Below are 24159 nucleotides of genomic sequence, written 5' to 3'. Positions count from 1 at the left end.
ACCTGGGTCACACCTCACCCCAACCCTTACACAGACCAACCACCCTTCTTTCATTTTCGCCTTAAGTAACCTACTGTCATACCAAATGTAACATATCATACTAATTTGAGTGTCCAGGATTTACGTAGGCCAATGTAATGTAACCTAATGTAAAGTAAGATATCATACTAAATGGAGTGGCACGGATTTTTGTCAACTATAATACTTTTCGCTCTAAGACCAGGCTGAAGCACCGCAGGGAAAATATTTGCCCAAATGAGGGCTGAATGTTGTGTTAGCACACATGTCCAATCAGGCCCTTCATCAAGTGTTACATTAGTGACACTTTGTCCAATTAATTTAGCTCTATATCCATTGAAACTCCTTTGTGCATTTAAGTCAGTACAAAATCCACTCAAAGACCTAGAGTCCAATGGTTGGCTGAGTGCAGTATTGAGAGCGTTGCACACCGGTTCATAATGGCTACCTATCAAACACACTCGGCTGTGAAGCCAAGACATGCACTGCTGGGTGTCCATTTAAAACAACATCATACCTTCATTCAAGTGAGATCTACTGAGCACCCCATAGTGAATAACTGTCTCAGAAAACACCTAAGACCAGCTCCTTAACTCCCAACATTGTTCAACTGTAGCTCAATGGTTGGTACCAACTAGGCACACACTGGTTGAATCAACGGTGTTTCCACATCATTTCAATGAAATGACTTTGAACCAATGTGGAATAGACATTGAATTGAAGTCTGTGCCCAGTGGGTAAGTTCTAATGGTTGGTATGTCCTGCTAGCTATTTTGGGGTGCCTATAAGGCACGTGTCAAACTCATTCCACGGGGGGCCGAGTGTTTTCGCTCCACCCTTGTACTTGATTGATGAATTAAGGTCACTAATTAGAAAGGAACTCACCTGGTTGTCTAGGTCTTCATTGAAACTAAAAACCAAAAACGCACAGACACTCGGCCCTCCGTGGAATGAGTTTGACACCCCTGCTATAAGGGTTGAGTTTAATTTCAGTTCAGTCCGTTCAGGAAGTAAACTGAAATTACAAATCCAATTTCCACTGCTTTTCAATGAGGAATATTGGAATTGGAATTAGAATTTCGGTTTGCTTCATGAATTGAAGTGGAATTGACCCCAACCCTGGCGCATATCTATGTAAATGACATCTGAACTGTCCTATAAAAGGTTCTCCTGCGGACATTTTAGTCCATGTCATGAGGGGCTGATATGGTATCTACCAACTCACCTTCAGACATTCCACATGGTGCCAAACTGTGAGCCTGTCATGCTGATTCTTATCCAGGTCAACAGAACTCAAAGAGGTACACAGATTATACCCCAATTTAGGGTTTTAACCGCTCACACAACGTGTCCTTGTCCCCAACAGCTTCAGAGGGAAATATTAAGCTCGAAAATAACATTGTGTTGTGCAACATGTCTTGAAGCTTGTTTATCATAAACTCTTACTAGCCTACTCAGCAAAATGTAGTGAACCAACCCTCAAACCTTCAGTGCAATGCGCATCACCGCCAATAATACCAGAGAGAGGCAGAGGAAACTATTCAATGCGTATCGCGAAAGTTCAGCGTTACAGCGTGATTGAAATTGAAATGCAATGTTCCCGCGTTAGCGGAGGCTGCTTTACGGTAATTGCTGCATATGTCGGCTCATTCAGAATTACCTTTACATTTCTATCACGCAATCTGTAACGCTTCAGCTATACAGATTGAATAGAGCCCTTACTCAACTCTAATGAGGCCTTTGAGAAGAAGGCAGAATAAATAAGTAGGAACATTTCCCTGCAACACTGTACTGAGAGTGCAGCGCCGTTCCCTCGTTAAATCGGAAGGAAAATTAAACGAGGGGGAAAACAACTGCTGTAAGCATCAGGCATAAAAATACAATCCCATCCCCATGTGTAGTGAAAATAATTTAAAACATGGAAAAATGAAGTCAACTCTTTGCTACATCTTTTATATGCAGACCTAGCCTACAGTACTATTTATCTTTAACATATTTATACTTACTGGTTGTACACACCTACTAAACCTTGGTTCGCTTTTTATTAGTCAATATCCTCATTCGCGGAACCCTATTGGAAGTCCAAATGTATTGGATAGTTAGGCTATTGGATAGTCCCCTATAGATTGTCTCTCGTCTACATGCTCAAACTGTCAACAAACTATCAAATGCAACTCTGTTGATCTGCAATAAATAGCTGGCTAGTGTTAAAGTTGAAGCAGCAAAATGTGATAACAGTGAAAGGGATGTGAAGACACTTTAAACTTACTGTCCACAAACCCTAACCTTACCTTACCCCTTAATCCCAACCTCAACACTATACCTACGTAAACCTAACCCCAGCTCCAGCATAGATATAATTAACGCCCCGCCATTGTAGGCTATATGTTGGCCTTGGTTTTATTATTTTACCCCTACTGTTGCTGTCATGAAAACATATTGTTAGGCTATTGTTCCATTGTTTTCTGTTCTGGATATAAAATGAGACAAGACTCTGGGTCCCTCAGAACTTGCTTCTCCTTTGTGCACATCGTATTAAATCTCTGGTTGTCGATCTCTTCTTTGGTCCAACACACACTGTAGACTACACAAATTTCCTAGATCAATCAATTTCTAACAGACTTTGGTTTACCGGCAGCCAGATTGTAAACATCTCCTGAGGTGGTGACAGAATTGTCCAGACCACATAAACTGAGGTGAGACAGTTTTGCCTTTTGCACTACTGTGAGTTTTTTTTGGCTTCAACTGCTTAATCTAGCTGGAGAACAATACATGTGTTGATAAAGCAATGACAGCATGTGTCATTCAAGTGAATTGTTAGTTCTGCCAACTGTGCTTTAAAGGGTTTGGGCTTCGTCTAACTGGAGAACATTAAATTGGCAACCCTGTGGGTTAGACGTCAAGCACAGATTGTTCTATGCATGTAAACTGCTCAATGTGCATTCATTAGGATACAGTAGGATAGATGAACATCCACTACCCAACCATAGAAAAAGCCTTTTTTGGAGATGCCATCTCATATATTACAGTGGACTCAGTGAATGGGAGTCGATTGCATTTCATCCTTTAATGTGCACTTATACTGCACTTACTGCTCCTGTTATATGCCAATTACCTGAATCAGTTAAATGTGGAAAACGCTCTTCTTTAAATCCGATTGGAGGGATATCTGGCTGAGGCAACAAGACAGTGACGCTATTGAGGGTCATTGGTTACTTGCAGTGTCATCTTCTCTTCATCATATTATTATTATTATGTAATAGCCTACCTGTAGGCAAACAATCAAAATGCACACAAAAGTCCTCCATTGGTTACAATTTCATGCCTTGCACTTATTATAGGATTATTTATTATGTAATAGCCTACCTAAAGGCAAATATATAATCAAAATGCATATGCAAAAGCACTCCATCACCTAATTTATTGAAATCATATATATTTTTTCGAATTTTTTGTTACTAGCCAGAACAGTGTAGGCTACATTCGCCTTAGCATAAACTCTATAAAGAGATAGGGTAATTTAATTGTTTTTACTGCGGAAACGGGACTTGAAGGCAATGGTGTACTGTAGGCTGGCTTTTATGTAAATTATTAATGACCAATACTTCTTGCTAGAGGCCTATCAGAACAGGCTACTCCTTTTTCGGACATGGAGTTTAGATAATTAGTAACATTAATAATGAGCATTGTTATGCTGCTGGAGCAAGCATGACCAATCCAACCCAAAATCTGGCCAAGATGCCTCAACAGACCATTGTCAATCTAGGTCAAGTTAATAGCAGTAAAATCCAAACACTTTAGGCATGCAAGGTTTCCTTATTCCTCCTCTTTCCTGTGATGTACAATAGAAACATATCACATAAAAGAATAGAACAAAAACAAAGAAAAAAGCATTACGTCAACGATGATCTTGAATTAGTGAATTGGTTAATATTTTATTCATTTATTCATTCATTTATTCCTTTGTTCATCCATTCATTCATTTATTCTACCGCCAATGTCATGACCCTTATGACCATGTGAGATCCAATGGTAGGCGAAATGGTATGCTATATATATAACAGAGCCTAAAGCCGTTTTTTTGTTATGGGTCTTAAAATAAAACATCGAGCAGATGTGTTAATTTGATGTGAGATTTCGTGGTATTGTTAACATCAGATGATTTTCACACTAACAATAACATGCAAGAGTGCAATTAAACAAATAAAAAATCATTATAGCATTATTTGATAGAATTTCTAATGGCTTTTTTTTGTTGGTTCAACAGATAAATTACTTTTAATGTCGACCTGCAGCATCTTTGAACGCTTTGACAGCTGCCTGGCATATAATTTCAAAGTGCATAATGCCATTGACAACATGATAAAAAATTATGTCAAATGATGCGACATACTCAGTAAAATGCTTCCATTTATTTAAAATATTGACGATGGATGCAGACTGGGCTACTTACATCTTGGAAGATAGAGATTCCTTGGTTTTGGTTCTTCTGCTGGAGCTGCTGCTGTTTCCTGTGGTGGTCATGCTTAGCAGACTGAAGACACATTGTGATCATTTCTGTGCATGCCAGCATCTTGAGAATCTATTTGGATGCAATTAATTAACTCTGAATGAATGACAGTCCTTGGTCCTGTTTATGATGACCGTGGTCTATCCTCTGATTCTGCTCATATGAAGATAGGCTACCGTCTCGCTTTCCGTTCGAGGAGGCTGCTGGCCAGTTTGCACAGCAATTTGATTTGACAACATAAGAAACTCCGGCTCCGCCTTTCCACTGTAACGAGCGAATTGCTGATGAAAAGATATGTGGAACGCACCATCTGCTGGCGAGCACTTGTGTAGCCCACATTTTATAAGGCCATGACACCCAACCTGTCTAATTAACGAGAGCCTTTGAATAAACTGCAATTGAAAAGGAGGAAAATGATGATCATAGAGATACATTATATTGCTACATCTTTATAATTATATAAAAGTGTTATATTTAATTATATGATAAAGATGTGTGTGAGTGATAGAGAGAGAGCCGATAATAATAATAATGAGCACTTTGTGTCTTTGGTATGACACAATGTTAAACACAAATTTAACATTCAGATACCACTATAGGCTGGACTGAATATGTATTTTATTCATACAGTATATTAAGGTTAAGATTAAATATAAATTGCACAGACGTGTTTGTTTTTGTAGGCCTATATTTGACAGTAATTACACTTTTATTAATTGCCTATAGGCCCTACATCACAAACCGCAGCAATTGGACAAAAAGCATTAGGGTTAGGCTATCCTTAAAATCCATCATGTCCTTTTACAATTTGGTTACTCCTAGTCCCCAGCCTGGCCCCCTACGTGAAAAAGTATGGGTGTGAACAAGAATCATTTTCGCAGAATATTGCATAATGCTGACAACGTCACTGCCCTAACTTTTGACGACAGATGCATCTCTGTCTATTGCTGTTTTGAAGTTCGTCCTCAGTGCAGGTCAACAGGTAAGATGTTCTGAATTATTCTATTTGATTGGCCCTAAGCAATTTCGTTAGCATAATATTATTGCGTATGATACTTCAAATTAGGCAATTCTACACTTACAGGCTAAAGGAACCTATTAAGTAGGCCTGCTGTGTGTATATATGGTCGTTGACATCTAGCCTACATGTCCAGTTCACATAAATAATAGATAACAGCCAAATACATTTCATGTAGTGCTTCTCATTTTATCATCTCTAAGTGCTAAACAACAACAACAACAAAGACATAAAGAAAGCTATAGAAAATACATAAAGAAGCTAACCCTAAAACCATAGATGAACTACAGGAATGCACATAGTGTGTCACTTGAATGTGAATACATGTAAGCTGTGTTTGGTCGTTACTCCTCAAGCATTAGGATCAATGGTTTACTTCCCTGGGACGTTTGACCGAATAATGGCCTCATAGAGCTCAGCTGCTGTGGATCTAGATAGACTAACTTGGAGATCAAACCTTAAACCACCAGAATAAACCACAGATGCTGAGAATTGGCTTCTTATCTCCTAACCGCATTCCAGCTGAGTAGCCTATATTCTTTACATGAAATGCTCGTTAAAGCTAAGGATTAGTTAGTTCCAAACAAAACAACCACTAAACCAATGCGTGCGGAAACCTTTATTATTCTTATAATAATCCGAAATGGCTGGTTTGGATTTTTTATTAATTAGGCTAAGACTTTACAAACTAGTTTGGTCACGGTGACAGAAATAGTATAGGCCAAATATTTCTGTGTTTTGTCATCAAAAACTAAAAGACATCCACGTCGTCTCCTAAGATTCGATTTTTAAATACACTGATGCTCACTAATAATCGTCCACAGTCCCTGAGCAATGACGTCTTTTTGTCGGAATCTTGCTTCTGCACCTCGCAGAGCATGAAAAGCGCGCGCCTGAACAGACAAGATAAGCCGCGCCCGCAGGCGCACCTATTCCATCCACTCTGTATTTTCTTCAAACGTAAATAATGGGCCACACTGTTCCCACATTTCAGAAACAATTTCAAATCCCTAAAACCTTATATTGCTGACAGTTCGATTCAAAGTAGCCCTAAACTGGTGTAAATTAGATGTTGCATAGATACTACATCTATACCATACAAAGTGTCCGAATTTGATGTTTGAAAGGTCTTATGTCCTATGTCTTATGTGTTGATCCAGAGTCAAAACTGCTTCAAGAGCCATGGCCGCTTTCCTTCACCACTGCCCCTTCCTGAAGTCGGCCCCCAAGCCTGTTTTGCTGAGAACTGGGGCCACTCTCCTCTCCATGGCCGACCGATGCCCCATGATTGCCCGCCAGATCACTGTTTGTGCCTCAATCCCCAAGGAGAGGAAGACAACCATCCATTCTACCCAGTCAGCAGGCCTCCTGCCCCTGAGGGTGGACTCAAAGCGTCATTTTGCCCAATCAGCAACCCAGGTGGCTGTCTCCATGTCCAAGGGATGTCCCTTTGTCTCCAACCAGATTGGCATGGTAAGAGCGAGCCCTGAGGTTCAGGAGGACGTCCCGACAGAGTCTAACCCAGGTAAAGACAACACAATAGTAGTTTATTTGTTTATTTGGATCCCCATTGGCTTTTGCAGAAGCAGCAGCTACTCTTCGTGGGGTCCACAAAAAACACAAAACATGACAAGTAACAAAACACTGATACACTGATAGACAAGGGCAGACACACAAATTTAAATACAATGATATACAAACAATACAACTAAAAAAGAATACAAAGAATACAACAACAAAATAATGTGTGTTAGAGTGTGTCTGTGTGTGTGTGTGTTTGTGTGTGTGTCCCCTCACAGTCCCCGCCGTTCCATGAGATGTTGTTTAATACGTTTTTTAAAGGTAATTTTGCTGTTTGCTTGAGTAATTGGAGATGGAGTTCCATGCGATCATGGCTCTGTATAATACTGTACATTGCCGTGAATTCGTTTTGGACTTGGGAACTGTGAAGAGACCTCTGGTGGTCTTGGGTTGGGTTAAATGCGGAAGACACATTTCAGTTGAATGGATTCAGTTTTATAACTGACTAGGTATCCCCCTTTCCCGTTTCCTTTTTGTGGGGTATGTATGGGTGTCTGACCTGAATGTTATTTGATTATGCAGACAATCCGAAATTTTAATCACAGCAATATTTCTCATAAAAACTAGAAGAGAAGCAGTTAATCCCTCAACCAGGAAAGACTGGCATGCATGTTGTTGATGTTAGTTCTGTATGTGCAGTTAAGGGCAAGGTGTGCTGCTCTGTAGCTTTACTATATCTTTCTTTGCTGCACTTGACCCTATTACCGGACAGTAATCAAGATGGAACAAGACCAGAGCCTGAACAACTAGTACAGTTGATTATTGTGTAAAAAAATGCACATCTTTTTATAACATATTTTTATACCCTTCCCCATCTTCACAATAATTTTGTCAATATGACTTGACCATGATAATTGACCATGTAATGTTATACCTAGGTGTTTAGCTTCCAAAACTTGCTCAATGGACACAAACACCAGCGCAAACACAGCAGACACACTTTGGTAGACACAAACAACAGGTCCAAGTTCTAAACACAGTGAAACAATGTACACTTGCCCCACTTAAGACAAAGAAACAAACTGGGGTAAAAATAAATGAGAAATACAGTATAGTACAGACTGTTATACCCCTGCTCTCTGTCACAGGTATGCAGAGTTCTCTTTTGAAGGAACTCGAGGACTCCATCATGCCGATGGTCCAAACCCCCAGTGTGTCCCACCTCCTGAAGGACAACATAGGTGAATCAGTTCATAATACCAGTGTGACTCTTTTGCATTGACTCAATCAGAGCAGAAGTTACACTGTAGTTCTACAATAAATTATACTGATATAATACAGTACATCACCCAGAACTGTTTTCAGTCACACTTTATATTAAGTGGTAATTTGATACCAATTTAATGATTATTTCATTGGCAGGTACTGTGTAAATACATTTACATACGTTGTATTACATACAACTTATCTGTTTGCACAGCTTTAAAAGGGAACAGATTACCAAGTATATGCCTGTTTACAATCAAGTAATCTTATGCAATAATTATGCACAGCGAAATGAGGTTTAAACGCAAGCAATTTGAGTTGATTTGTAAATGGTATGTCAATGCATAGTTGCATAAACCACAATCAGGTATCACAGATGTATCAAGTTACTACCGGTATGTAGAGTGGGACCCAATTTTCTTTTCATTCAATGGATACATGATGATTCATTCTTCATCAAATTAACCAAGTTATTGGATTTAAAATCACATAATTTGAGAAACTATATGTATGTCTGTTTCACAACAGAATATCGCTGACACTATTATACTTTTAACCCCTCCAGTTGGCCCCAGTTTCGACTACGATGGCTTCTTCTACAGGAAGATCTTTGAGAAGAAGAATGACCACACCTACCGCATCTTTAAGACGGTGAATCGGCGCGCTGACGTCTTTCCCTTTGCCGAAGACTACTCCATTGCCGGGCGGGAAGGCTCCCAGGTGTCTGTCTGGTGCAGTAACGACTACCTAGGCATGGGTAGCCACCCCCGGGTCCTCAACGGGATTCAGTAAGCCAGACATCAGAATTCTTTCTCAATTCATCTTTTCTTGATCCCTCACATCCTCTCTCCTTGCCTCCTCAAAACACATTGGAGAAGGGGAGGGAGTTTGGACCTTCTCTTCCAATATGGTTGAGAAGGCGGCGAGGAGATAGGATGTGAGGAATCATAGAAACACAAATTGAGATTGAGCCCATGACCCAGTGCAAAAAGACCAAAGTCGAAATTCAACCGACTCAATTCCTTAGATATTCTATTAGATATTCTACATGTATGGCTCATCATACTACATTATATTCTTACGCTACCCCCAGAACTGTATTAGAAAGCTCAAGAAAGTTCAAGTACTGTATTAGAAAGTTCAAAGCAGTTGACCATAGCCAGGGCTAAACTAAATCATGAACAAACTTGCTGTATTAATGATAAAATGTTCCGCATTAGACAAAAACATTACCAGTATGATAATAAACCAAGTAAGCTCCTTGCCTATCAATTGAAAAAAAAAGAAACAATCCGAACGCACGATTAACGCCATTAGCTTACAGAATAACTCAGTCACCTATGACCCAATTTTGATAAATAAAGCCTTTTATGGCTTTTATGATACTTTGTATACATCACAATCCAACTATTCACCTCATGACCTACAATCATATTTAGACAGCATTTCTCTCCCGAAACTATCCAAACCAGAGCAGCCGTTTCTCAATTCTCCTTTTACTCCTGAGGAAGTATTTGCAGCAATTAAATCTATGCCTAATAATAAATCCCCAGGCCCAGACGGCTTCCCAGGTGAATTTTACAAGCAGTTCTGGCCAGAACTATGTCCTATATTTATGGCTATGATAGATTACTTTTATATTAAGGGAATTTTGCCTGATTCTATGAATACAGCTTGTATCAGTGTCTTGCTTAAAAGTGGGAAGGACCAATTAGAATGCTCTTCTTTCAGACGGATAAGTTTGTTGAATTTTGATTACAAAGTGGTAACTAAATTGATAGCCAGAGGACTAGAGGTTCTATTACCCTCGCTTATTAAACCCGATCAAACGGGATTTATAAAAAACAGGTACTCATCGGATGTTAGACGTCTGTTTGATGTTATCAACCATTTAAATGAGCATAAGACTCCTTCTATATTGTTGTCATTAGATGCTGAGAAGGCGTTCGACAGAGTTGAATGGAATTTCCTTTTCTCTGTTTTGCAAAAATGTCATATGGATGCTAATTTCATCAAATGGGTCAAAGCGATTTATACCAGTCCCAGAGTTATGGTCTCCACCAATGGTTTAAGGTCACAAGAATTTCCCCTGAGTAGAGGGACCCGGCAAGGCTGTCCTCTGTCTCCCCTTCTCTTCTCGATGGCCGTAGAACCGCTGGCAGAGTCCATACTTTCTAATGAGAGTATCAGAGGTCCCATTATTGCAGATCAGGAACATAGGCTATCTTTATATGTAGATGATATTATATTGTATGTTGTCAATCCAGTGAACTCCATTCCACATATCGTTGATACTAATGCCTAATTTGGTACATTCTCTAGATACAAAGCTAATTTTATCAAATCTAATGCCTGTTTGCTAAAAGCCAGCTAACAGATTAGTTGAGTTTGGTCTGTCCTTTCTCTTGGAAACCAAATGGATTCAAATATTTGAGAATAAATGTTACCCCAGTTCTAAAGAATTATCTAAATTAAAGAAGACCTGATTCGTTGGTCCACTCTCCCAGTAACTATGATTGGAAGGATAAACATAATCAAGATGTTGACCTGTTATTTACCTTATTCTTTATTTTCTTTAAAAAAATAATTGTATTAAGGTTTATATGGTGTAACAAAAATAATCAAGTTCTCTACTCTGCTCAAACCTGAATCTATGGGGGGTCTGGGTCTGCCCAATTTCCAATTGTATTATTGGTCAGCCCAAACTCGCAATTTGTTGTCTTGAACTTTGGACAGACACTATATTCAGATTGAAGCTCAATTTAGCCACCTTTTACCTCTAAAGAATCTTATGTTTGTTAATCGGTTCTAACATATTTGTGATAACAATAAGACCTTTACTATGTACAACACATTAATGGCATGGGCAGACTGTAGAAAGTACTTAGGTATTTCAAACACGTATTCTTTACTTGTGTCTATCTCTTGTAATCCTGACCTGCCCAATGCGTTCTCAAAGGTCGACCTCTATAGGTGGTGCTTGCTGGGTCTTGTGAGGTTTGCTGACCTGGTCCGTAGTGGATAGAATACAATTAAGTAATTTATCGAAATCCGTACTGAATACAACATTCCTGGTACAGATTTTTTTTAGATATCTTCAAATCTGAAATGTTTTCCTTATGATTATCAAAGAAGGAAAGCTGAGATCTCAGTTGTAAGAAGTTGAAGAATTAATAATTATTCTATATCTATCAAAGGAATAAATGCTAAGATGTACCTCACATTATCAAGACAATAGGAATCCACCTTTATTCCTCTTCAAAGGATGTGGGAAAATGATTTAGGTATGGAATTTGATGAGGAGGTCTGGCTTGAGATCTGTAATAAGATACACTACCCACTTACTAGTTTGAATATTAAGGAAAGTAACTACAAATTCATTTTCAAGTTGGAATGTTAAATGAAATCGTATGTTCCCAGACACCTCACCAAATTGCCCGAAATGTTGGACCAGAAAAGGAACCTTTTTGCACCTACAGTATTTTGCCAATGCAATAAGATAATGGATTTCTGGTGATCTATTCATACAACCACTCCTTAATCACATGCCAAATATAAATAATAATTGTACTAGTTGATCCGAAAAGCTCTGAAAATATAACTGTATTATGAAATTGTATCTGCTGCTATTTGTCACCAAGTTATAATGCTAACTACTGTACATTAATTGCATTTGCTGCTGATAATTGTACCTGCTGCTATTTGGTATTTGTTATCTTTATATACAGCTGCAGAAAACATTAAGAGACCACTGCAAAATTATCAGTTTCTCTGGTTTTACTATTTATAGGTATGTTTCTCCCAAATTCCAAATAAAGATATTGTCATTTAGAGCATTTATTTGCAGAAAATGACAACTGGTCAAAATAACAAAAAATATGCAGTGTTGTCAGACCTCGAATAATGCAAAGAAAATAAGTTCATGTTCATTTTTAAACAACACAATATTAATGTTTTAACTTAGGAAGAGTTCAGAAATCAATATTTGGTGGAATAACCCTGATTTTCAATTACAGCTTTCATGCATCTTGGCATGCTCTCCACCAGTCTTTCACATTGATGTTGGGTGACTTTATGCCACTCCTGGCGCAGAAATTCAAGCAGCTCGGCTTTGTTTGATGGCTTGTGACCATCCATCTTCCTCTTGATCACATTCCAGAAGTTTTCAATGGGGTTCAGGTCTGGAGATTGGGCTGGCCATGACAGGGTCTTGATCTAGTGGTCCTCCATCCACACCTTGATTGACCTGGCTGTGTGGCATGGCGCATTGTCCTGCTGGAAAAACCAATCCTCAGAATTGGGGAACAATGTCAGAGCAAAAGGAAGCAAGTTTTCTTCCAGGACAACCTTGTACGTGGCTTGATTCATGCATCCTTCACAAAGACAAATCTGCCCGATTCCAGCCTTGCTGAAGCACCCCCAGATCATCACCGATCCTCCACCAAATTTCACAGTGGGTGCGAGACACTGTGGCTTGTAGGCCTCTCCAGGTCTCCGTCTAAACATTAGACGACCAGGTGTTGGGCAAAGCTGAAAATTGGACTCATCAGAGAAGATGACCTTACTCCAGTCCTCTATGGTCCAATCCTTATGGTCTTTTGAAACCTCAGTCTGGCTCTTCTTTGCTTCTCATTGATGAAGGGCTTTTTTCTAGCTTTGCACGACTTCAGCTCTGCCCCTAGGAGCCTGTTTCAAACCGTCCTCGCCGTGCACTTCACCCCAGCTGCCGTTTGCCATTCTTTTTGTAGGTCACTTGATGTCATCCTATGGTTGTTGAGTGACATTCGAATGAGTTGGTGGTCATCCCGGTCAGTAGAGAGTCGTTTTCGCCCTCTGCCAGTCTGTAACTTTGTTGTCCCCAATGTCTGCTGCTTGACCTTGTTCTTATGAACCGCCGTCTTTGAAATTTTAAGGATGGAAGCAACCTGACGCTCACTGTATCCCTCTGCTAGTAAAGCCAGAATTGAACCCTTCTTTTCCTCACTCAAAACTTTCCTTTTCAGCTCTTTTGGCATGGTCAATAGTTATTTTTTTATTAATATTACTTTTGAGGTACTATTAGCACTGTTTTTGCCATCCAGCTGGTCCTATTGCAAGAGGATAGTGATGACCACAGCAGTCGTTTTTATACTTTTCCTCGTTAAATAAGATTTGGGATGTGATCACCTAATCAGTACCTAATTCAGTAGAATGAGGTGTGCCTGTGTTGGAATTCAACAGACATTGGTATGGAATGGCTGTCATACATGTAGAGATGCTGATTTAAGAAACATTTGCAATGGTCTCTTAATTTTTTCCAGAGCTGTATATATATACATATATTATTTTATTTTAATGTCTTTATAATTGTTATGAAAAAATAAAAATAATAACCATAACATATCTTCTTTGACGTGTTGGAGATGAGGTTAGTGTAAGATGTGATGTTTGACTGTGATTCTTCTTGGATTCTCTCAGGGATGCCCTGAGTAGGCATGGCGCGGGTGCCGGAGGCACCAGGAACATCTCTGGCACCAGTAACTTCCATGTGCTGCTGGAAAAAGAACTGGCCCAGCTCCACCAGAAAGATGGAGCGTTGGTCTTCTCATCCTGCTTCGTGGCCAACGACTCCACCCTCTTCACCCTAGCCAAAATGCTGCCAGGTTAACCTAAACACAGGGCCCTCCCTGGTCTCCATGCTAAAAGTCAAACATTGACAGAGGATAAGAGGTAGCATGGTCCAGGGTCTGTTTGTGCTATCTTGCTAACTTGTGACAATGACCATAGGAGTTGACAAGATAGCACTAACAGATCTGGGACCAGGCTAGATGAGAGGTAGCAATGAGAGGAATAGTCAATACTTATAACGTTTCATTCTAATCAGAACTTCAGCATTGCTTTCAAGGGCAATGTGGTCACATTAGTGCCACCAATCTATTTTCCAAAATATGTTCTTTGTACTATAATGCACACACTCTATAATTGCTGGTAGATGTTAATTCTGCCTTGTGGGCTCTCTGCTTTGAAATACAGGCTGTGAGATCTACTCTGACATGGGGAACCACGCTTCAATGATCCAGGGCATAAGGAACAGTGGCGCCAAGCGCTTCATCTTCCGCCATAACGACAGCCAACACCTGGAGGAACTGCTGAGTGGCTCCGACCCCAAGACGCCCAAAATCGTGGCCTTTGAGACCGTGCACTCAATGGACGGTAAGTGTGACGAAATGGGCTACACGCTCATGTTGCGTGTTGGTTTATCTTTGGTTTTCTTTCATAATATATATTTTGCTAGGGGTTTGTGGTGGTTTAACATGAGATAAGCAAGCAGTATTATTTATTTGTTGCTAATATTGTATGTTACATCCTCTCATATTAATATATTACGTTCAAAAAATATAATATCCCAGTCAGTGTTAATTTTGAGTGCTACACATTTCGTAATTCTGTATTGCTTAGTGCCTCAGTAATGATATCCACGGTCTCTCAGTTATTTACAGTAAAAGGTGGTATATCCTATTTCATCTCACTCGCTCTCAGGTGCTATATGTCCCCTGGAGGAGCTATGTGATGTGGCCCATCGCTATGGGGCCTTGACGTTTGTTGATGAGGTCCATGCTGTGGGCCTGTATGGAGCCCAAGGGGCCGGTGTGGGAGAGAGAGACAACATCATGCACAAGATTGACATTGTCTCTGGAACCTTGGGTAAGCAATAAACAGGTTTGATAAGAGTATCTATGTTTTATGGATTTGTTGTTGTTTTTATAAGTATATTTTGTACCATGCTGTACTGCATTTTATTCTGTACTATTGGTGCTTCCTCTTGCCCATGGCTCACCTAAAAAAGAGATGAATATGTCAACGGGACTCACCTTGTTAAATAAAAGATCAAATAAACAGATGTGTCTGCTTAAACAAGGACAGTTCTTCCCTAGCCCAACGAGGGACATCAGTTGATTCCCACTTATTTCATTTGTTTTATTTCAAGAATCTAAAAAAGTCTAGATTTTTTGTGACTACTACCACAAAGTGAACTAGTAATATGTTTTTATTAATTCATTTAATTATTGTTATTATACACACTTACAGGGAAGCAGGTTCCATAATAGCTATAACCATTTAGTCTCTGTCTGTCTTAGCTTGTCTCAGAGCTAGGGAAATGCCCCTCACAGCAGAGATAGATTTGAGTCTCTCCTTGGAATAGGTCCCATTTAACCAATTAATGCTGGTCATCATGCACTAACTGACACATTTATATTGCTGACATCGCAGTAACAACTTTCATCATGCGCTGGTGTTGGTTAACCGAGGGCACGACAGAGAAAGCAGGCCAGGGGATATACGTATCAGCTGTGGAAGTGCTCCCACACACCCAGTCTGGTCATGCTGATAAGTCTCTCTAAGAGCAGTTTCTGTGGATAGCTCAAGGAATAAGTTGCCTTTTATGCACAGATCTAAGGTCAGCTTACCTTCTCTCAATCCTAACCTTCACCATTTGAAGGTAGAACTCAATATTACTTTAGATCAGCGCTTATAAAGGCTACCTTAGATGACAAGGGGGTATTTAGCAAATCTAGTCTTTGGCATACTTATTTCAGAGTATGTGGTTGTCAACCTAGCTAGGTCACATTGGGTCACATTCAAACTTGATAAACATTATTTGAACTAGGAATACTCCATCGCTTCCAAAATCCAGTAATAGTGTACACTAACTCCCATAACCATAATGGTTCATTGTGATTTGAGGTGTGTTTGTTATACTATATCTGTAAGTTATAGATACTGTATATGGCTTTATTGTATATATACAAAGCATTCCATTGAATAATTATTTCTTCTTCTTCTTCTGTTTCCTCTTCTATTTCTTCTTCTTCTTCTTCTTCACCATTGCTGCAGGTAAAGCCTTTGGCTGCGTGGGGGGCTACATTGCCAGTAGCGCTGCGCTGGTGGACACAGTGCGCTCCTTCGCTGCAGGCTTCATCTTCACTACCTCGCTGCCCCCCATGGTGCTGGCTGGGGCCCTGGAGTCTGTGAGGGTCCTGAGGAGCTCTGAGGGCCAGGCGCTGCGCAGGGCCCACCAGAGGAACGTCAAACACATGAGACAGCTGCTCCTGGAGAAAGGACTGCCTGTGGTCAATTGCCCCAGCCACATCATCCCAATAAAGGTACTGTAAGAGATACTACATTTACACTGCTACTTCATCATTTGTGTTGATAAGGAGACAGGAGGGAGACCATTGTATATGTTGTGCAGAGCATTATGGGTACTGTAGTACATGTTCTATTACTACTACAGCGTTAAGAGCAGTGGATACCCTAGCTATTTCACTCCTGTAATGAGAGTTACTGTGTCATGGCCCTGCCATTTTCTCAACTTCTTGTTTCTCTGGTAGTTCTGTCCTCCTGCACCAAGACATTGATAGTTCCTTCTCAAGCCACCTGTTAAACATTTTTAAAAATCATCACATCCTGATAGTTGAATCATCTCAAATAATAATCTAGTTGACACAAATTAAGCTTCTAAGCATGTGGATTGTCTGTGCACCTCTCATTTAACTGGGTCATTTCTATAGCATTTCTAGAGATTAATTGGTTTGCTTAATATAAGGAATTTGAAATGATTTATACTTTTACTTTTGATACTTAAGTATATTTTAGCAATTACATTTACTTTTGATACACTGCTCAAAAAAATAAAGGGAACACTTAAACAACACATCCTAGATCTGAATGAATGAAATAATCTTATTAAATACTTTTTTCTTTACATAGTTGAATGTGCTGACAACAAAATCACACAGAAATTATCAATGGAAATCAAATTTATTAACCCATGGAGGTCTGGATTTGGAGTCACCCTCAAAATTAAAGTGGAAAACCACACTACAGGCTGATCCAACTTTGATGTAATGTCCTTAAAACAAGTCAAAATGAGGCTCAGTAGTGTGTGTGGCCTCCACGTGCCTGTATGACCTCCCTACAACGCCTGGGCATGCTCCTGATGAGGTGGCGGATGGTCTCCTGAGGGATCTCCTCCCAGACCTGGACTAAAGCATCCGCCAACTCCTGGACAGTCTGTGGTGCAACGTGGCGTTGGTGGATGGAGCGAGACATGATGTCCCAGATGTGCTCAATTGGATTCAGGTCTGGGGAACGGGCGGGCCAGTCCATAGCATCAATGCCTTCCTCTTGCAGGAATTGCTGACACACTCCAGCCACATGAGGTCTAGCATTGTCTTGCATTAGGAGGAACCCAGGGCCAACCGCACCAGCATATGGTCTCACAAGGGGTCTGAGGATCTCATCTCGGTACCTAATGGCAGTCAGGCTACCTCTGGCGAGCACATGGAGGGCTGTGCGGCCCCACAAAGAAATGCCACCCCACACCATGACTGACCCACCGCCAAACCGGTCATGCTGGAGGATGTTGCAGGCAGCAGAACGTTCTCCACGGCGTCTCCAGACTCTGTCACGTCTGTCACATGTGCTCAGTGTGAACCTGCTTTTATCTGTGAAGAGCACAGGGCACCAGTGGCGAATTTGCCAATCTTGGTGTTCTCTGGCAAATGCCAAACGTCCTGCACGGTGTTGGGCTGTAAGCACAACCCCCACCTGTGGACGTCGGGCCCTCATACCACCCTCATGGAGTCTGTTTCTGACCGTTTGAGCAGACAATTGCACATTTGTGGCCTGCTGGAGGTCATTTTGCAGGGCTCTGGCAGTGCTCCTCCTGCTCCTCCTTGCACAAAGGCGGAGGTAGCGGTCCTGCTGCTGGGTTGTTGCCCTCCTACGGCCTCCTCCACGTCTCCTGATGTACTGGCCTGTCTCCTGGTAGCGCCTCCATGCTCTGGACACTACGCTGACAGACACAGCAAACCTTCTTGCCACAGCTCGCATTGATGTGCCATCCTGGATGAGCTGCACTACCTGAGCCACTTGTGTAGGTTGTAGACTCCGTCTCATGCTACCACAAGAGTGAAAGCACCGCCAGCATTCAAAAGTGACCAAAACATCAGCCAGGAAGCATAGGAACTGAGAAGTGGTCTGTGGTCACCACCTGCAGAACCACTTCTTTATTGGGGGTGTCTTGCTAATTGCCTATAATTTCCACCTGTTGTCTATTCCATTTGCACAACAGCATTTTACATTTATTGTCAATCAGTGTTGCTTCCTAAGTGGACAGTTTGATTTCACAGAAGTGTGATTGACTTGGAGTTACATTGTGTTGTTTAAGTGTTCCCTTTATTTTTTTGAGCAGTGTAGTTAAGTATATTTTAAACCAAATACTTTTAGACTTTTACTCAAGTAGTATTTTACTGGGTGACTTTTACTTGAGTCATTTTCTATTAAGGTATCTTTACTTTTACTCAAGTATGACAGCTGGGTACTTGTTCTACCACTGCCTACCCCAGAAACAACATGTAATCTATTATCAAAATATTTTACCACTCAAGCTATCTCTGAAGCCTCAGTGCCAGTTTACTGTATGCTCTCTGGCAAACCCTTATTGAATTCCATAAGGAGTTGGCAAGAGAGCAGAAACAGACTGGCTCCCAGGCTGATCATTCTGTACATGACAGTGATGCAAGGATGTACTTTGAACATGTTTGAGCACGGCACACTAAGTTCATTATCGAGATCATAGACTGTATTTGTGTGTGTGTGCATGCATTGTCATTTCTCAGGTTGGTAATGCGGAGCTCAACTCCAAGGTGTGTGACATCTTGCTGGAGCGACACAACATCTACGTCCAGGCCATCAATTACCCGACCGTAGCCCGAGGCGAGGAGCTGCTGCGTCTGGCTCCCTCCCCTCACCACAACCCCGCAATGATGGAGTACTTTGTGGGTGAGTGACAAAGCCACCTGCTGCTACTGCTCTGACAGGGTTTCCCGTAGAATTGGCCTGTGTTCAAGCGTCTTAGAGTAGGAGTGTTGATCTAGGATCAGGTCCCCCCTGTCTATATAATCATATTCATTATGATCTAAAAGGCAAAACTGATCCTAAATCAGCTCTGAGACTCTTTGTGAATACGTCCGGTGGTGTTCAACCCATTAATGGTCAATGGTCATATTTGACACATCGGGGGTCTGGAGAAAGAAAACTTCAACTACCAATAGTATCCTTTCTCAGTGTATTCACTGTAGACTTAAAATAAGATACTGCAGCAAATACTATTAGCTGTGTTAGCCGTGACTCACGTTTCTTTGTGTTTGACACGTTTCACTTTTATTGACAGAGAGGCTCGTGGAGGTGTGGCAAGAAACGGGGCTCCTTCTGAACGGGCCGGCGACTGTCTCCTGCACCTTCTGTGACCGCCCACTGCACTTTGACCTGATGAGTGAGTGGGAGAAATCCTACTTTGGCAACATGGAGCCTCAATACATCACTGTGTCCGCTTAGTACAAAACCAGAGGAAGATTTTCATGAACGTATACAGGTAACTTCCGAAATAAAGGAAACACCAACATATCCCTCAATTACTCAAGTGTTCCCATTATTTTGGCAGTTACCTGTACATTCCTATATGTATTTATGTAAACATAATTCATTATACATCATTATCATCATATCATCACTCTTATTTCATACCAGGTTTCATTCAAACAACGTACGTATTATGCAGACTACACATTTTAATCTTATCTCATTCAGTATTTATTTTCTGTGTTTATTGTTTCTAAAGTAACTTGCTATCCCCAAAATAGATAAGATTACATTTATAATTATGTGAACTAAAATGTGTGCCCCTTTCACATAGTGACTTAAAACGTAAAACCTGCACATGGGCACTTTCTAAAATAACTATTTAATCTCAAGGTGATATTTTGGATTGTATAGATTTCTGTATCAATTGTCATGTGCTTTGGTCACCCTTGATAGTGAAAGACCACAATCATGAGTTGTCTCACTGATACGTTATTGAGGCTGGAAAAACTAAACAGAATCACTATTCAACTTGAATGTAACAAATTGAATGTAAAAAAAAATATTGCTGTAGAAGCGATTTGGTTTATTACACAGGAATTCAAAAATAAATGAAAATGAATTGAAATAAAAAAACTTTGTGTGTAGTTGCATCTTTTGAAAATAGTTTACCGTCTTACTAGTTATGTAGTAAAATAGCAAAATGTAATTACACAGCAATAATTTGTGATACTTGTTTGTTCCTTTGGGATTCTTTCAAACAAGCACCAGGTATCAATATTGTGTTGTACCAGGTATCAATATTGTGTTGAAGTATTGTTCTTTGTAAGCACGAAGGAATACCCATTGTTTCCACGTAATTTTCTATTAAATACCAGGAACAAAATAAGTATCATGACTGCATAATAGTCACATATTACACATTTATTCCATGACTTTTCCATGTCTACAAATAGTAATGTCTACAAAACACTACCCAAGGAAACACTCATTATTCTATTAGGCCTATCTTTGAATAATAATAATAATAAAATAATATGCCATTTAGCAGACGCTTTTATCCAAAGCGACTTACAGTCATGCGTGCATACAATTATTATTATTATTATATTTTTTTTGTGTATGGGTGGTCCAGGGGATCGAACCCACTACCTTGGCTACCTTGAATAAGATACACTACATGACCAAAAGTATGTGGACACCTGCTCGTCGAACAGCTCATTCCAAAATCATGGGCATTAATATGGAGTTGGTACCCCCTTTGCTGCTATAACAGCCTCCACTCTTCTGGGAAGGCTTTCCACTACATGTTGGAACATTGCTGCGGGGACTTGCTTCCATTCAGTCACATTAGTGAGGTCGAGCTCTGATGTTGGGCGATTAGGCCCGCAGTCGGCATTCCAATTCATCCCAAAGGTGTTCGATGGGGTTGAGGTTAGGGCTCTATGCAGGCCAGTCAAGTTCTTCCACACCGATCTCGACATACCATTTCTGTATGGACCTCGCTTTGTGCACGTGGGCATTGTCATGCTGAAACAGGAAAGGGCCTTCCCCAAACTGTTGCCACAAAGTTGGAAGCACAGAATCATCTAGAATGTCATTATATGCTATAGCGTTAAGATTTCCCTTCACTGGAACTAAGGGGCCTAGCCCCAGACCATTATTCCTCCTCCACCAAACTTTACAGTTGGCACTATGCATTGGGGCAGTGTAATGATGTCATGTCATAGTATTGTGAGGACAGAGGAAGAGTTAAGAGATGAGTGGTTTGGGGCCATGAAGTCTACATTCCATTATGTCAAAGGAGATTCGTGATATTTAGGATAGCATGAGTGATGTTTAGGATACTGACTTGGGGTAAAGAGTGATGAACATCAAAGACAGGGAGTGCCCATGGAGACTTGCCAGATGTATGTTAGGAAGATGGTAACAGAAGGGTATATAAGGTAGAGTGTCTTTGTTCAAGTTAGTTCAACTGACGAAGGGCAAAGCCATGTCCGTTTGTTAGATGAACCCACGAGCTCGTGATTCAATAAATACTTGCTATGAAATCTCCATAGAATGTCTAAGTATATCCTTGCATCCTTGATTCTTTGATACCTGAGAAACTCATCATAACAGGCAGGTAGCGTTCTCTTGGCATCCGCCAAATCCAGATTCGTCCGTCGGACTGCCAGATGGTGAAGCGTGATTCATCACTCCAGAGAACGCGTATCCACTGCTCCAGAGTCCAATGGCGGCGAGCTTTGGAGCGCTCGAGCCGACGCTTGGCATTGCACATGGTCATCTTAGGCTTGTGTGCGGCTGCTCGGCCATGGAAATCAATTTCATGAAGCTCCCGACAAACAGTTATTGTGCTGACTTTGCTTCCAGAGGCAGTTTGGAACTCGGTAGTGAATGTTGCAACTGAAGACAGACGATTTTTACGCGCTACGCTCTTCAACACCCGGCGGTCCCATTCTGTGAGCTTGTGTGGCTTGCCACTTTGCGGCTGAGCCGTTGTTGCTCCTAGACGTTTCCACTTCACAATAACAGCACTTACAGCAGCTCTAGCAGGGCAGACATTTCACGAACTGACTTGTTGGAAAGGTGGCATCCTATGACGGTGCCACGTTGAAAGTCACTGAGCTCTTCAGTAAAGCCATTCTACTGCCAATATTTGTCTATGGCGATTGCATGGTTGTGTGCTTGATTTTATACACCTGTCAGCAACAGGTGTGGCTGAAATAGCCAAATCCACTAATTTGAAAGGGTGTCCACATACTTTTGTATGTATAGTGTCATTTGAGTTTCCAAAATCACTCCCCCAAACATACATTATCACTCAAGCATCTCCTCAGGAAAATCATAGGCTTACTCTGAGTGAGCTATACCTTGGAAGGGTTTTTTGTCGACAATGATATCTCAAGGGACAGAGGCACTACAATGGTACCCACTACAATGGTACAGTGCTCCCACTTGACCCTGGCCCTGAGGCTGCGCAGCTCCGTGTGCTCGCTGTCCACCACTAGGCCACTCTCGGTCAGCCTCCAGGCCTTACTGAGCTGCTGCTCTCTGTAGTGCTGCAGGGCCATCCACAGGAAGCACTCAGCCAGACGGGACCTCCCAAGTCCGGCCTCCACACACTGCAGGGCCTTGCCTCGGTGGAGCTCTAGGGCCCGGGTGAAGTCGTTGGGGGCGGGCCCCTCATGGGAGCACAGCACCAGGCTGCGGCCTTGCTGGCACAGGTCCTCGTCCCAGATGTGCTGCTCCTCTGGGGCTCGGGAGGCAGCTTCGGAGGGACCCCCATGGCTCTGGATGACCCGATCCAGGTCAGCCACGGCCCGCTCGCACAGCCACTGTCAGGAGAGCCAGGGCACTGCCTGCTCCCTGGGCTGCTGCCTACAGTAACACAGACAACTGTGTGAGTACATATTATGATGAGAGTTGACTGTTTTGTTTCGTAATATGAGTTAATTGCGTTTTCTTGTAATAAGAGTTTATTGTTTTGTCTTGTAATAAGAGTTGATTACTTTGTCTTGCGTGAGATAAAAAAAGGTGATTATAAAAAGGTTAGTTCAGACCAAGCAATCTGATTGGTCGATATGTTTTAGTTGTCTTTATTGTTTGTACATGCATGTACAGTCGGATAAGAACCTCCCATGTTGGGGTCCTAGTACCTTCTGCTGGCTTAGCATGAGGTAGGTGAAGCCTCATCCACAGAGTGCCTGTACATGGTCAGGGTGCCCCTTCAAGATGGCGCTGAAATCAAAGATGGATGTCATGCGTTGGCTCAACAAGGCATGACATCTGGCCCTTTCCAGCAAAGAGTCTGCTGCCTCACCACCTACAAGGAGAAGACCTTACATTATCTACAGTATATTGCTTATAATACCATGAATCTTTGTATACATAAAATATACATTGTACTTTTGTTACTGTTCGTAACATAACGGCAAAGCTACACTGCAAAGCTACACTTTATCAAGTGTTCACGCTTCAGAGCTGCATCTACCGTCAAAACATACTGTATAAACCTCATAATCTGGCAGCATGATTTAATTAGAAACCCTTTTTCAACGATGTGGAACATTTTGAAAATCTGAATTTTGTCAATGGGACGGGTCAGTTTCTATTACATAAGAATGTAGGATAAATGTCCCAAAAGCAGGAATTTCTGATTAATAAGGAAAAATCACATTCCTAACTATCACAGAGGAGCTACCTAGCTACACACACACAAATAATGATGGATCCAAAACTATGCCCTATGCTTGATCAGATGACAAGAGCCAATCACCAGAGGCCATGATGGCGATGGACAGATAGGCCACGGCCTCCCTCAATGCGCTCTCGTCTCACGGGCCCTCCAGGATGCGTTTTGAGACCGAGTGGCCGTGGCCCTGCAGCAGCAGCCAGTCCTTGGAAGACACCAAGGCCA

At 41.3% G+C, this 24159-nt stretch overlaps 2 protein-coding genes across 2 annotated transcripts in view; one reads left to right on the top strand and one right to left on the bottom strand.

The window, feature by feature from the left end:
• Positions 1–4730, bottom strand: part of LOC311147781 (N-terminal EF-hand calcium-binding protein 1-like) — a 56593-nt gene extending 51863 nt beyond the window's left edge. The window contains exon 1 of the mRNA XM_084184558.1: positions 4472–4730. Within this exon, the coding sequence (XP_084040684.1) occupies positions 4472–4591 (120 nt within the window). The 5' untranslated portion in view covers positions 4592–4730. The remainder of the gene's footprint in view (positions 1–4471) is intronic.
• Positions 4731–5430: 700 nt separating this feature from the next.
• Positions 5431–20385, top strand: alas2 (aminolevulinate, delta-, synthase 2). The gene is made up of 10 exons (XM_084185307.1): positions 5431–5510; positions 6707–7071; positions 8216–8308; positions 8899–9121; positions 13791–13975; positions 14346–14525; positions 14853–15017; positions 16209–16477; positions 18998–19160; positions 19552–20385. The coding sequence occupies exons 2-10, from the start codon at positions 6729–6731 to the stop codon at positions 19713–19715; spliced, it is 1785 nt and encodes a 594-aa protein (XP_084041433.1). The 5' UTR covers positions 5431–5510; positions 6707–6728; the 3' UTR covers positions 19716–20385.
• Positions 20386–24159: the final 3774 nt, after the last annotated feature.

Source organism: Coregonus lavaretus (genome assembly GCF_964263955.1).
Source record: "Coregonus lavaretus genome assembly, chromosome: 20".
NCBI lineage: Eukaryota > Metazoa > Chordata > Actinopteri > Salmoniformes > Salmonidae > Coregonus > Coregonus lavaretus.
This window is presented reverse-complemented; position numbering and strand designations above follow the sequence as displayed.